General features: G+C 48.7%; 1 protein-coding gene across 3 annotated transcripts in view; it reads right to left on the reverse strand.

Annotated features, from left to right (window-relative positions):
* LOC146785770 (phospholipid scramblase 1-like) overlaps positions 1-14,330 on the reverse strand; it is a 420,799-nt gene that overhangs the window by 145,656 nt on the left and 260,813 nt on the right. For all 3 annotated transcript variants that reach the window (XM_085635025.1, XM_085635026.1, XM_085635027.1), the window contains one exon: positions 13,261-13,303. In XM_085635025.1, the coding sequence (XP_085491151.1) occupies positions 13,261-13,303 (43 nt within the window). The remainder of the gene's footprint in view (positions 1-13,260; positions 13,304-14,330) is intronic.

Consider the following 14,330-nt stretch of genomic DNA (forward strand, 5'->3'; position numbering starts at 1 on the left):
TTTAAGTTGATCCACTTGTGCGCCTCAGGCAAGCCCGTCCGTGCCCCTCCTTGCTGGTCCTGAGTTCGGCACCAGTAATGCTCTCCACTTTTATCCAGCTCTGGGTCAGTGCTAAGTCTACTCTTTGTTGGAATTACATTCATTATACATTGGTTCTCACCGTAAAAGTATATGTTTAACCATGGATACTACCTTCCCCTGTTTGCATCCATTGTTCATGCTCCCTGCAGGACTAGTTAGTACAGAGTATTGTCCACTTATCTACCATACCCACCAAGAAGTCTGAAAATGCTTTAGCAGTCCAGGCAGTGCTAGATAATGTGTGCTACCTTCATAAAAATGCATTGCACATTTTTTGACTTACTCAGGAAGGAATTGTTAGACAACCGGTTTCTTACCGAAACTTGGATGTTGGAGAGCTCAGCGCCGGACATCGCAATAGCGATTCCTGAAGGACCTCTACCACCTACCACACTGCTGCGACTGCGCTGTACTAGCGCTGTGTAATTTTAAGCTTTCCTCGTTTTTGTATTTGGGTTACTGCTTGCTTTATATTTACCCCTGTTTTTAAACTCTGCTGCCTGCAGCTCGCGCCCCGCTCCCCTTACCGCATTTAAAAAGTGCACCTTTGTGCCTCTAAAGCACCACCACTTTGGTGGGTCCGGGTCCTGGGCTCCATCTCAGGCGCCATCTTTGATTGGGGCTTCTTGTCCGGCGGCGGCCGCCATTTTGGAGCGGTCTCGCGCGCCAAGGGCTCACTGGAGAGCCTATTTAAGGCGGTCCTTCGTGGGGTGGCGACCTCTACCACCTACCACACTGCTGCGACTGCGCTGTACTAGCACTGTGTAATTTTAAGCTTTCCTCGTTTTTGTATTTGGGTTACTGCTTGCTTTATATTTACCCCTGTTTTTAAACTCTGCTGCCTGCAGCTCGCGCCCCGCTCCCCTTACCGCATTTAAAAAGTGCACCTTTGTGCCCCTAAAGCACCACCACTTTGGTGGGTCCGGGTCCTGGGCTCCATCTCAGGCGCCATCTTTGATTGGGGATTCTTGTCCGGCGGCCGCCGCCATTTTGGAGCGGTCTCGCGCGCCAAGGGCTCACTGGAGAGCCTATTTAAAGTCACTCCCTACGCGCAGCGGGACGCGCAGGTGGACGCCTTCGCGTAGCCTGAGTCGTGCCGGAGTCCTGCCCGTCTGCGCCCGTCAGCGTCCCGGAGGCGGCGGGGCGGCGTAGGACTCTGGTCAGGCGTGGGCGAGGATGATCCATTATACCTCGGCGATGCTCCGCGCCATGCGTACTACATCTAGCCTGTGTCGCTCAGTATTTCCTGGTCGACACAAGGGTAAACGACGCTGCCCGGCCTGCGGTTGGTCGCCCACTGGGGCGCAGTGTAGCGCCCTTAGGACAACCGAGGTGCATGCGAAACATCTCTGTCTGCTGCTTAACACAAGCCTTGCACATTTACGATCTTATTGTCAGGGAGAATCCTCTTTGTCTGTTCCTGACCGAAAGTTGGTTGGGAGAGGCGTCCAATCCGGACATCTTCACTGCGATCCCTCCAACCTATAACATTTTTCGCCAAGACAGAGCTAAGGGCAGGGGGGGCGGAGTCGCTGTGGTGGTGAGGAAGAACATTTCCTGTTCAGTTCTTCCCGTGAACTCCATTGAGGGCTCTGAATCCCTTGGTTTTATGCTGAGACTGTCTCCAGGCCATGCGCTTAAGGGCCTGTTGGTCTACAGGCCTCCTGGCCCGGTGGGCTCCTTCTGGGAGGACCTACAGACAGCCATTTCGGAGCTGGCGCTGTCTGCACAGCATTGTCTGCTGGCAGGCGATTTCAATTTTCATCTTGATGTCACGGACGACCTGGATGGGGCTAAATTGTTGGATATTACATCTCCGCTTGGCCTGGCACCGTTTGTATCAGGGCCTACACATGAGAAAGGACACACCCTTGATCAAGTGTTTTCCTCTGTCCCAATTGTTGACATTGAAACGCGGCCGGTGCTCTGGTCGGATCATAGGCTGATTGGGTTCTCTGTGTTGGAGAATGGGCGGTCTGACACCTGCGCCCCCACGGTGCCCAGATCGGCCTCGAGAGCGTTACACAGAGTGACGCCTGCTATGCTGGAGCAGGCGCTCACGGAACATCTCTGTCCTCTCTCGGGGGATCCGGAAAGAGACACTGAGGCCCTGCAGCGATGGTTGACTGAGAGGTTAGATGATCTTGCCCCAAGGGCAACCCCCCGGTCCACGGCGATACGGCAATCAGCGCCATGGTTTACGGAGGCGCTACGTATGGCTCGCAGCCAATGTAAGGTCGCTGAGCGGGCCTGGCGCCATCAATATGATGGGGAGGCTAAACTCGCCTATAGGTCGGCGGTGAAGGCCTATCACCGTGATATTCTTGGTGCCAAGCGGGAATATCTTGCCAGGAGGATTGAGGCGTCGGCGAACTCCTGTAAGGAGATCTTCACGATTGTGAAGGAGTTCACGTCCCCTACTTCTTATTCACCCCCGCCTGTATCACCTGATGCGTGGGCGTGTGATCTTGCCACTTTTTTCATCGACAAGATTAAGGCAATTCAGGCCTCCTTCTCGGAGAGCTTGGTGGAGGGTTGCTGTGACCCCGGGGCAGAACTTGGAACATCGTCCATGCCTACGGCTACCCTGGAGGACTTTCCTCCTGTCTCCAGTGACATGTCCCGGACTCTGCTGGCCAGTCTCAAATCTGGCTCCCCACTTGACCCCTGCCCCGCCAAATTTTTGGCTGGGATGGCGGCAGTGGTGAATCCCCTGGTCAACCCGATCCTCAATGCCTCCTTGAGGGAGGGGAGTGTCCCACGCACCTGGAAAAGGGCGATGGTGATCCCCCTCCTGAAAAAGCCTGGTCTTGATGCCGAGGTCTTGGCCAATTACAGGCCAATCTCACTTCTCCCGGCTTTGGCTAAGATCACTGAGAAACATGTTCATGGCATCTTGTCGAGCTTCCTAGAGTCCAACAATCTGCTCCATCCATCCCAATCCGGTTTCCGTCCGAATTTTAGCACGGAAACGGCGTTGGTGGAGGTCTCTGAGATCATCAGGGAGACCTTGGATGTGGGTGGCAAGGCCATGTTAGTCATGTTGGACTTGTCGGCGGCCTTCGACACCGTCCCCCATGAGGCGCTTCTCGCCAGGCTTTATGACATCGGCCTAAGGGGGACGGTGTTCAGATGGTTTACATCTTTTCTGGAGGGCCGCCGCCAGACGGTCTGGGTTTCCCAGAGCTCCGCCGAGATGCCGCCATTGGGAGTTGGGGTTCCACAGGGTTCTGTGTTGAGCCCGACATTGTTCAACATCTTTATGTCCCCCCTGGCGGCTGCGGTTGAGGCTTACGGAGCCCAGATCGTGTCCTACGCCGATGACACGCAACTCCTCTTCACATGTGGCAAAGATCAGACATTTGATGGGGAGAGAATTCGGGACTGCCTGGACAGGGTCTTCGGCTGGTTCCAGCGGAATAGCCTGAAGGCCAACTCCAGTAAGTCGGAGGTTTTATTCTTCGGCTGTGCCATCGATCCCGAGTGGCGGCAGTGGTGGCCGGCCGTCATGTGTCCTCCGGCACAATCCTCCTTGGTTGCCAAGAACCTTGGTGTGAAGCTTGATAACAAGCTCTCTTTGAGAGCGCATGTCCTTGGCCTGTCCGGCACCTGTTTCGGCATCCTGAAAATGCTCCGCAAGTTTCTTCCGCTATTGTCTGCAGAGCACAGACGGATTACGGTGCAGGCGCTCATCGGATCTAGGCTAGACTATGCCAATGCTCTTTTCCTAGGCCTTCCGGACTACTTGGTCCAGCGTTTGCAGGTGGCACAGAACTCTGCAGCCCGTGTGATCTTTGGTCTGCATAGACGAGCACGGGCTTCTGGGCTGCTGCAGACGCTTCATTGGCTGCCGATCCGGAAGCGGATTATTTTTAAATCCCTGACGCTGGTGCACAAAGCTTTGTTTGGCTTAGGCGCAGGATATCTGCAGAAAAGATTGGCTTTCTATCGCCCTGCTCGCTCACTGCGTTCGGAATCCCTTTTCACTGCTGTGGTCCCACGCGTGAGGAAGGCCCGCATTGGGGGACGCTCTTTCAGCCTCAAGGCCTCCCAGCTGTGGAACTCGCTTCCACTGGCACTCCGCAGCACTCCCAACTTGCTTCAATTCAGGAAGAATTTGAAGACTTGGCTTTTTAATCATTCTGTTTAGGTGGGCTTCTTTCTTTCTCTTTTGGGTTCTGTTCTTCTTGCTATGTTGTTATACTCTGTAGCTGCCTGTGGAAAGCGCCGGGACACTCTTTTAGAGTAGCCGAGCGCTATAAAAATGCACTTTAACATTAACATTAACATTAACATTAACATTAACATTAACATAAACTGTGACCGAGTAGGATAAAGCCGCTGGTGTAGCTGTGGTCTTTAAGCATCCCTCAGATGCATGTTACTCAAGCAAACAGAGCTATTGGGGCAGAATCACTTGGTTTCTGTCTCACACTATCAGCCAAAACAAAAAATCTTTGGTGGGGGTCTTAGTACATTGACCCCCGGCCTATGCAGAAGAGTAAGTCATCCCTCGATGAGTGTATATCAAAGTTTCTTTTAAAATTCTCCAATTGTATGGTTCTTGGAGACTTGAATCTTCACTTTGATAAAGTCTCAGACCAATACGGTCGACTACTTTTTGAAAATATGACCTCCTGGAATATGAGGCAATTAGTAAATATACCTCCCCATTCCGCAATTCATATTCTCATCTCAATTTTTTCAAAATGTCAGGCTGATATTTTGGATATTAAAACAAGTGATTGGCCAGACCATGCCATGATTTGCTTTGCATGGAAGGTGGAACAGGTTCCTTTAGGTAGAAGGATTATTCCTTCTTCATATTATAGAAACTGAGCTAAAAACCCTACTTCAGAGATGAAGTCCACTCTTGGTGACAGCATCCCGGTTATGAGCAGTGATATTGAGTCTGATTCTCATGCAGTTAACGCTTGGTTGCTGCAAATAGCAAATGCTATTGCTTCCATTAAGGAGAGTTCTGCTTTTGCCAAGAGCAGATGCCTATGTGCTCCCTGGTTTCAGGAGGAACTCAGGAAACTGTGAAAGCGCTGTAAAAAAGTGGAAAGGGGTTGGAGAAAGAATTACGTGCTTTCAGAAAAGGAACTTTACAAAAAAGCACTACAAAATTACCATTGAGCAATTGGACGTCTTTGCCAATCAAATGGCTGAATCTGGCTGTAGATCCAGAGATGATTTTTTTTTTTTTAAGATTTCCAAAAAGTTCACCCATGGATGATCTCCAACAGCCGTTAAAGGCCAGCTAATCGGTGTTTTAGATCAAATTATGGACATTGTGGATGCACGTAACACTACTGAGCCTGATGGCCCCCTTGACATGGGCTGGCTGGAGGATCAGTTAGCACTCTCAGAAAATACTACATTTTGCTCTTTATAAGAGCGTGTGACCCTTTTGTTTGAGGAGTCTGAACAAGCTTCAAAAGCTTGCAAGTCCGGCGTGCCAGACAACTTGTGTCCTCATATCCTTGCGGCTAGTCATACAGCCATCAATCCCATACTCATCCTCCTTTTAAATAGTTCCATACACTCAGCCATTCCTTTGCTGAAGAGGCAATCGTCAGATAGATCAATTATGGCTAACTTCAGACCCATCTTTTTATTGCCTGCTTTTTCTAAGATACTAGAGAAGCTGGTTAATTGGAAATTGTCAAAGTACTTAGAACAATACCAGCTGCTGCTTTCTTCTCAATCTGGCTTTTGCCCAGGTTATAGCATGGAATCCACCCTTTGTGAAGCCACTGACATCATTAAGCTTCTGGCAGATCAAGGTAAACGGGTCGCATTGTGACTGAGATCTATCCATGGCTTTTGACAGTGTCCCACTCCATTCTATTGCAACGGCTGGAATATAAAGGCAGAAGGGAATCTGTGCTGGCCTGGATCTCATCATTTCTGTCAGACAACAGCCAATCAGTCTGAATGTTCGCTTGGACTTCTGGTCCTAAGCCTTTAAAGTTTGGAGTACCCTAGGGATTTGCTCTGAGCCCAATGCTGTTCAACACTTGTATGACCCCTTTGGCTGCACATGTTAAATCCTTCAGCATTCTGGTTGTATCCTAACCTGAGAACACTCAGATCCTCCTTACTTTCGACAGAAACATACGAAATGCCTCGAGTAGGCTCAAGTCCCATCTTATGGCTGAGTTCCAGTAGATGCGTCTTGCTATTTGGCATACACCACTGCCAACGTCATCGGGGATGGCAAATGCTGGCCCAGTCTGGTCCCTGACACCCCTTGTTACCATACCGCCTAATCTAGGGGTGAAGTTTGACAACAGAACTTCTTTTGGCGCCCACAGGTGGATGGCATGGTAGGCAGCTGCTTCTGACTGTAATAATCACTAAAGAAATTTCTGTACCCGTTGCCAATGCAGTACCAGAAGATTGTAGTGCATGTCCTTATCATTTCTCGACTCACAATCAGAGGAACTCACCTTGCTATTTTGCTTTTGCTGCCTGCCGTGAGGGGAACGGCCATTGCGGGGGTGAATCCAGCCGTGCAACAGCTCTGCCGACGCCGTGAGGGAAACGGTCACAGGACCACAACCCCCAGAAGCCTTGGTGCTGGGCGCATGCCGACGACGACATCCGGCTGCGCCTAGCTCATTCATAAGCCCCACAGGCGCTCCGCTGCACGGGACGCGCAATCAGAGGAACTCACCTTGCTATTTTGCTTTTGCTGCCTGCCGTGAGGGGAACGGCCATTGCGGGGGTGAATCTAGCCGTGCAATAGCTCTGCCGATGCCGTGAGGGAAATGGCCACAGGACCACAACCCCCAGAAGCCTTGGTGCTGGGCGCATGCCGACGACGACATCCGGCTGCGCCTAGCTCATTCATAAGCCCCACAGGTGCACCGCTGCGCGGGACGCGCGCCGGCGGCGCCCGGGCAAAGCCCGGGCCAAGGGCGGGCCCGTCCTTGACCGTCCCTGACTGGACCTGACTGGGCTGGGCCACCCCTCTAACATTGCTGCTGAGCTCATGTGCACAAGGTAGAAGTGTGCCTCCTAGTTTATTGGGCAGTTGTTAAGTGTTCACTGTATGTGCTCCTGAGCCTCTAGGGCCATTCACTTGTATTACTATAGAAGACTAGTAATCAGTTTTATGCGCGCCTGTGCTTCCCTGAATTGTTGACACTGTCTTGGAGTCCACATTGCTATTGGTGTGTTTCCAGCACATGATGACGGGTAAAGGGAAGCGTACTGGTGGGGGTGGGTCAGTGCCTGGTACCCTCGATCAATTTATTATCAGAGCGGTATCAGTACTAGAACATGAATTAGCTATTACTGAGCGGCGTTTATCTTCAGAACTAATCCATGCCAGACGCTCATCTATGGGAACTCTTGCACTAGCAAAATCCCCTAATAGCCTAGCAGGGCAGGATACAGGTGACTTAGCCCAGTGGGGGAATACCGGGGATAGTCCCATTATACTATTGGCTAGTGGTGACACCATTGAGGTCCCGGGCGAAGCTGCCCCTACAACAGCTAGTACCCCTAACCCCGTTACAGCTTATCCCCAGACAAGGGCCAGCAGAAAAGTTGTAAAACCTTCTAATCTCAAGAGGAAAAGAGATGGGGCGACTGAGGGAGGGAGACAGGCAAAGCTTCCCAACGTTACGAAAAATTCATCAACTGTGACGGGTGAGGCACAGGCTGATGACCATTTACTTTTGGGCGAGACTATTAATAGGACCCCCGACCAGCCCCAAATCAGTGACCTGATCCCCCAGATTGAGCAGATGGTGCGTTCTCTATTACTCCCCCTCTTAGAAAGGGTAAAAGTGGTCAATGAAAGGGTTGAACGTCTTGAACAAACTATTTTAGATAACTTCTGTTCATTGAAAAACGTTATTAAACTAGTTACCAAAGATAGTGACAGGCCCTCTGGGGCAAATGCTACTCCTTCTGTCTTGTCACTCCCCCTCTTGACCTCGATGTGTCAACCAAGGCCAATTCTAAGGTTGCCTCCCCTAAGGTCCCGGCCAAAGATAATGTCATCAATCAAGGTGTTGGCCAAGATAGGACTAACTTAAAGGGTAACTCCAGCACTAATACTGCAAGTAAGGGTGTGAGCAAAGGAGTAACCTGGGAGTCTAGCGATAAAACCATCAAATCTTCCTAGAGCTCATATTTATCTTCCTCCGGACTCCATACCTTATGTTGCTGTACTGACTGGTGTCCCTGAATTAAAAGATGGCATATTGGAATCCTACCAACAACTCAAAAACAAAGTAACATTCTGGCTAAATAAGAACAGACCGATTCCGAATTATATGGATGGGAAGATCCTCTTTGCCAGAAGGGTTAGTTGGGTGGGACCTAGACCAAAAGATGTCCCAGGGGATTCCATTATCATTCATTTTGAAGATAGACGCATAGTGCGCTTCATTTGCGATCACCCATCTGTATGTGACTGGTCGGAAATTGGGGTACACGATTTGAGGCATTTTTATAACTTTGACCCTAATACAGTTGCAAGATCTAGTCAAGTCTGGGCAAGACGGGGAACCAACCTAGGGCCTACCACTCATTCACCCGACTATACCAATGATCTGTGTTACCCTGTAGCTTCGGCTTGACCGGTGATTGAGGGGCCGCTTTCTATCATGTCTCCCATGTTAAACATCTTTAGAGGTGGGTCTAAGGGTGGAGGAGAGGTAGCCCACTCCACATCTCACGGGGTGTCTAAAGCAATAGGAGCACTAACCCCAAAACAGGATGGGGAATACCAAAGGGGTCCTGAACAGACCTATGCTAGTCCAAACCAAGCACCAGGGTATGGATCGGTGAAGGGCTTAATGATTTCCTGGAATGTTGCAGGATTGAAGACAAAAATGGATTCTCCAGAATGGTTAGCATTCATTGGTGGCTTTGATGTTTGCCTCTACCAGGAGACCTGGTCCTGCGAGCCCCAGTTTATGCAGGGCTTTTTGAACTTTTGTGTCCCAGCAATCCAGGGACCCAAGGGGCGTCCGATGGGAGGCTTGGTAACCTGGGTTCGACAAGATCTATTCCCAGGAGCACATGAAGTGCCAACCAAGTCAGATGATATCCAACTAGTCAGGTTACCACTGGGCCCCCTGGGTGATTTGGACATTTACAATCTGTATATGAGAGGGACCAAGAGGCCGGGATCACGGGTTTTGGCTCATCTGGCTTCCCTTAGTGACCAGCACTCAGGTGAGAGGGGAGTGCTTGTCGCTGGGGACCTGAACATCACTTTTGAACCACTCCTGGATCCCGAGCTCGGGTGGGGTGTTGACCCTGAGGAAGATCAGCTCTGGGGAATACCTGAGCTTGACCTCAATCCTATAAAAATGTGGACTGAGACTATTGTTCAGGTCAATGCTCTTTGTTATGAGTATGGTCTGAGGGCACTGAATGGCAGGACGCCAGGCGACAAACTAGGGGCCAACACATTTGACAATGGCCGGCACTCTAGTAGGATTGATTATGTTCTTTGCAGCCTGAAGCTATGGCGATCCGTATTAGATATGGTGGTCGAGGTTAGAGCCGAGAGTGATCATAACCCTATCTGTGTAACCCACCAATGGTGGAAGCGTAGCTATCTAGCAGCTGAGGACATGGAACCTAGGCCGCCTGAAGTCGTTCCCACAAACGACATGCGCAGACTTAAGTGGCGCAAGCTTAAGATCAATAACAAGGCTATTACTGATATAGACAAGAAACTTGCCGGTACTATACTGGAGCTTGAGGGCATGCTGGCCTACGAGCCAGGTAGCGTAGTAGCCACCGAACTTCACGACACGTTGTTTGACGGTATAAGTTCACATTTTATGAAGCCTGTGAGGAAATCTAATAAGGTCCCTTTAAAGCAACTTAGATGGTACGATGATGACTGTAGACAATCCAGGGCCAATTTGGCTATAGCCCTTTCTAGTGGACACAATGATCGTGTTCGCACAGCCAGACTATTGTACAAAAAAGCTGTAAGACTGGCAAAAAAGGAATTGGGATGAACAACATTGGCTTGATTTAAAAGGAGCATGCCACATCAGAGATTCCCGGCTATTTTGGAACATCATTAAGTGGGATAGAGGAGGGCGACCTGATAGCCCTTCTAACTATGTTTCCCAGGAGGAGTGGTTAAAATATTTCAAACCACAATATGCTTGTAATCCCTCATTCAATTTCGCCTGGGTTCCAACTCATGCTCTCTACTCCCAGGGTCCCTTCTGTGCTCAAGATGCTTTGATGGCCCTGGGTTCTGTTGCTAGTGGTCGTGCTCCTGGACCAGATGGGGTCCCTCCTGATGTCTTCCTTCACAACAAAGCCAGTGGGAGTAAGTACATCACTCTACTGGCAAATGCTGTGGCTGTAGGTGCACCTGTTCCTAAGTCATGGGGGGGGCAGTCATAATCCCTGTATTTAAGAAGGGAGACAAGACACTCCCAGGCAACTACAGGCCAATTAGCCTTATAGATTCCATCCAGAAGGTGATCGGGAGGATGGTCCTGAATCAGATACTGGAGTGGATTGACGATAATAACATCCTGTCCCCCTTCCAAGCAGGTTTCCGCAAGCTAACTAGCACAGTGGACCAGGTTTTCCGTTTTGTCCAGCTCCACTGGAGGGTGGTGACGCTGGGCAAGGGCAGCCTCTATGCCGCTTTTGTGGACTTGAGAGCTGCCTTTGACCTTGTGCCTCGTCTTCGGTTGTGGGCAGTATTGGAAAAACGTGGTCTCCCTAAAGAAACTTTGACACTGGCTATGCGACTGCACGAGTCTAACTACGCTAGGATTCAGTGGGGTGGGCCAGGTGAGGTTACTCCTGAGTTCCCGGTTGAGCGTGGTGTGCGCCAAGGTTGTACCATGGCACTCACGCTCTTCTCATTATACATTAATGGGATAGTTGATCTCATGCTTTGTGTACTGACACTGACGCCCCAAGGTTGGCTGGAGTTACCATCCCAATATTGATGTTTGCAGACGATATGCTCATTGTATCCAAAACATCGAGTGGTTTGCAAAGAGCCCTGCGCGTGTTCGATGATTTCTGTCTCGACCACGGTCTGGAGGTTAACGTGGTTAAAACAAAGTTCATGGCCTTCAACCCCCATCCTAGCTTTCGAGGGAAAAAGGTATTCATGAATGGCCAACCACTAGAGATCGTTAACAACATTCACGTACCTTGGCATGCACCTAGCAAATGATAACAAATGGCGCAAACACATTGAAATGGTCACCCTGCGATTATCCGGTGCCTTAAGCAGGGAATTCAACAAATCTTTTACAAAACCAATAAACCCTGTACTACAAGTTTATGAAGCCAAGGCCTTAAGCTCTGTGCTTTATGGGGCAGAGCTATGGGGTTTTGACCAGTTAGCAACTTTATCCAGCGTTGAACATAAATTCTTTCGAAGTATAACTGGTCTTCCCCAGAGCACTCCTCTGATTCCTCTTAGATATGAATTAGGTAGGAGGTCTATTCTGGATATTGCAAAACTTCGACCGGTTCTATACTGGCGGAGACTCTGGACTACTCCTGAGCTCTCCCATTATGCTAACGGTCTTATGGACATTATAAAAACAGATGTTTTCCATAAAATCGGATGGCTGAAGAACCTGCATGAGACACTGAAAGACATGGGTATGGAGGGGTTATGGTGTGACCCGGTGGCCGCTCTGTTTCCATCAAAGAGATCCCTCAAAATGGCATACTGGGAAAGAGTTGAATTCCAGGTATGGAGTAGAGCTTCTGGGATGTCCGGTAGCTATTTAGAGGCTAAAATTACTCCTGCACTAGAATTATATTGGGATTTGGTTACCAATGTCGGTGACAGGAAACTTTACTTCCAGTTCAGAGCTGGTTCTCTGCCTCTTCGGTCTTTGACTGGAAGGTGGGCTAGGGCACAGGAGGAACCATGCCCTGCTTGTGGGGCACAAACAGAAACAACTGCCCACTTTTTGTTTGCCTGTCCGGTATTTACTATCCCAAGGCACGTTTGGCTCTCTCCCATTTGTAAGATCCTTGGTACCAGGAGCAGCGCTGTGGCATTATGAATCCTGCGCACTAGCTCCCTAACAATCATTTCTGTGGCCTTAGCTAAATACCTGGGATGGGCGTGGTCTCTACGGAGAAAAGCGATCAAGCACACCTTAGAAGTCCCCTAATTAAATTGGGGCTTGGGTCTCTTCTGTGCCTCAAGACCTGTTTTATAATCTAGTGATCAAGATTTCACATTAGTTTGTGAGTCTTTTTAACCTTGTACATCTTTTTGTCAGTATTTTTGACTTGTTTAATGTTTTTTTAACATACTTTTTAATGTATTTATTGATGTTTTGTACTTTTGTGGGCACAAAATATTGTGCTCTTTGTTTTATGTTTGTGTCTTTTATGATTCATTTTAAATCGAATAAAGACTGATGATGATTTCTCGACTTCACTACGCCAACTCATTTTACTGGGGACTACCAGCATCTCAGCTTAGAATACTCCAGCTGCTACAGAATGCCACAGCTTAGCTTCTAATAAAACTTCAGACAGGCCATCTTATCAGTCATATCCATAAAGATGCACAGGCTGCCAATCAAGGAGACAGTACTGTTTCAGGGGCTTAGGATGGCCCATAGAGCCTTCCATCAGGCAGGTCTGTGGTACCTGGTCAAGAGGATCACTCCATACTATCCGGAAAGAGCCAAGTGTTCCTCTCTTGCCATGTTGTCCGTGATCCAGAGAATTAAGGGGGAAAAATGGGGTGGAACTTTTCTCTTTTCTTGCTGCCACAGCATGGAACACCCTCCTTTCTCATCTACTGGCTGTGAAGGACAAACGTTCATTCATACACAACCTTAAAACCTGGCTGTTTGAAGTGGTGTATCAGTAAAATGCTTTTGTACCAGGTGGTCAATGACTCCATTTAACGCCAGAACACTGAGTAGCTGTGCACTTTATAAAACTGTTGATTGACAGTTCCTATAACTTCAGCAATGTACCATGGTAGGCAGCACCTGCACCCTGAAAATTGTTCCAGCACCACTGGTTTCTTATGTTGGATACAATAGATGTTAAAGTTATCCTAAATGGTTTCAGTTTCAAAATAAAATATTAACGTTTGACCGAAATCCCAGCATGTTCAAAAGTGCTGTTCAAAATATCAGAATCCAAAATTACTGCATAGTACAACATGGCACGTACCTTCCAACAGTTCAACCTGTTGATGAATTAATATCTGGTCTATCTGCAACAAAAGAAAAAAGATGGGAAAAATGAAGCACATTAACCAACAATGGCAATGCTTTATTAAAACGAAATTGTATTTTGACTATCAGTGTGGAATGAGAATTCAGTAAGGATAAAGTGAAAGAGATGACTACATATTCTGAATAGAAAGGTCATCAAAAGTTGCATTTCAGATCAAATTACAGCCATATAAAATGGATTACTTAGTGCACTGTTAGAAATGGGGATCACTAGTTGGCAGAGGTAGGTACTTTTTCCAAGTAAGGACCCTTCTTGCTAGTAAGTGAATGGGGGATACAACCCCTGCTGACCCCTGGGTAGCTTGGCATGAGCAGGCAGGCTTACCTCAGAGGCAGCGCGTAAAGCATTTGTGCATACATACAGTACTACATTTATAAAACACTACAAATGGACATCTCATATCAGTTTAGAAAAATAAGTAATCTTTATCTAAACCAAACAAGACCAAAACAACAAATCCACAATGCAGTAATAATAATTTGCCTTTCAAAAGGAAGAAACAGTTCTGTTCAAAGCAAATTGCAGATGCAACACTTTTCACAAAGTACAATGGATGCGTCAAAATCAAAAGCAAGAACAGCTGCATGGAAGGGGATTCGTCGGTCCCTTACATGCAGGGAAGGTGATCCATCGGTTCCTGATGCGCAGGGGAGGTGGTGCCGGTTCCTTACTGCCATGCAGGGGAGGGGATGCTTCGGTTCCTTACTGAAGAGGAGGTGATGTGTCAGTTTCTTACTGTGCTGGGAGGTGATGTGTCGGTTTCTTACTGCGGCCCCAACGTCCTTGTAGACTTACCACCCTGGAGTGATGTGTGAGGATCGGGGATGCGTCGGTTCTCGATGCTGTGGCATCAACTGTGCTGCGTGGATTTCTTCAGCCGCCGTCCCACAATGCACTGATTCTTGAAGCCGCACAGTAGGGCCTGCATCTGAATCGGTGCTGTGATCTTGGCCTTCATAAATCATTGCACTCGATGCAGTGATTTCTCAAGCCGTGGGCAGTTG

This window comes from Triturus cristatus, chromosome 11 (assembly GCF_964204655.1).
Source record: "Triturus cristatus chromosome 11, aTriCri1.1, whole genome shotgun sequence".
NCBI classification, from domain to species: Eukaryota; Metazoa; Chordata; class Amphibia; order Caudata; family Salamandridae; genus Triturus; species Triturus cristatus.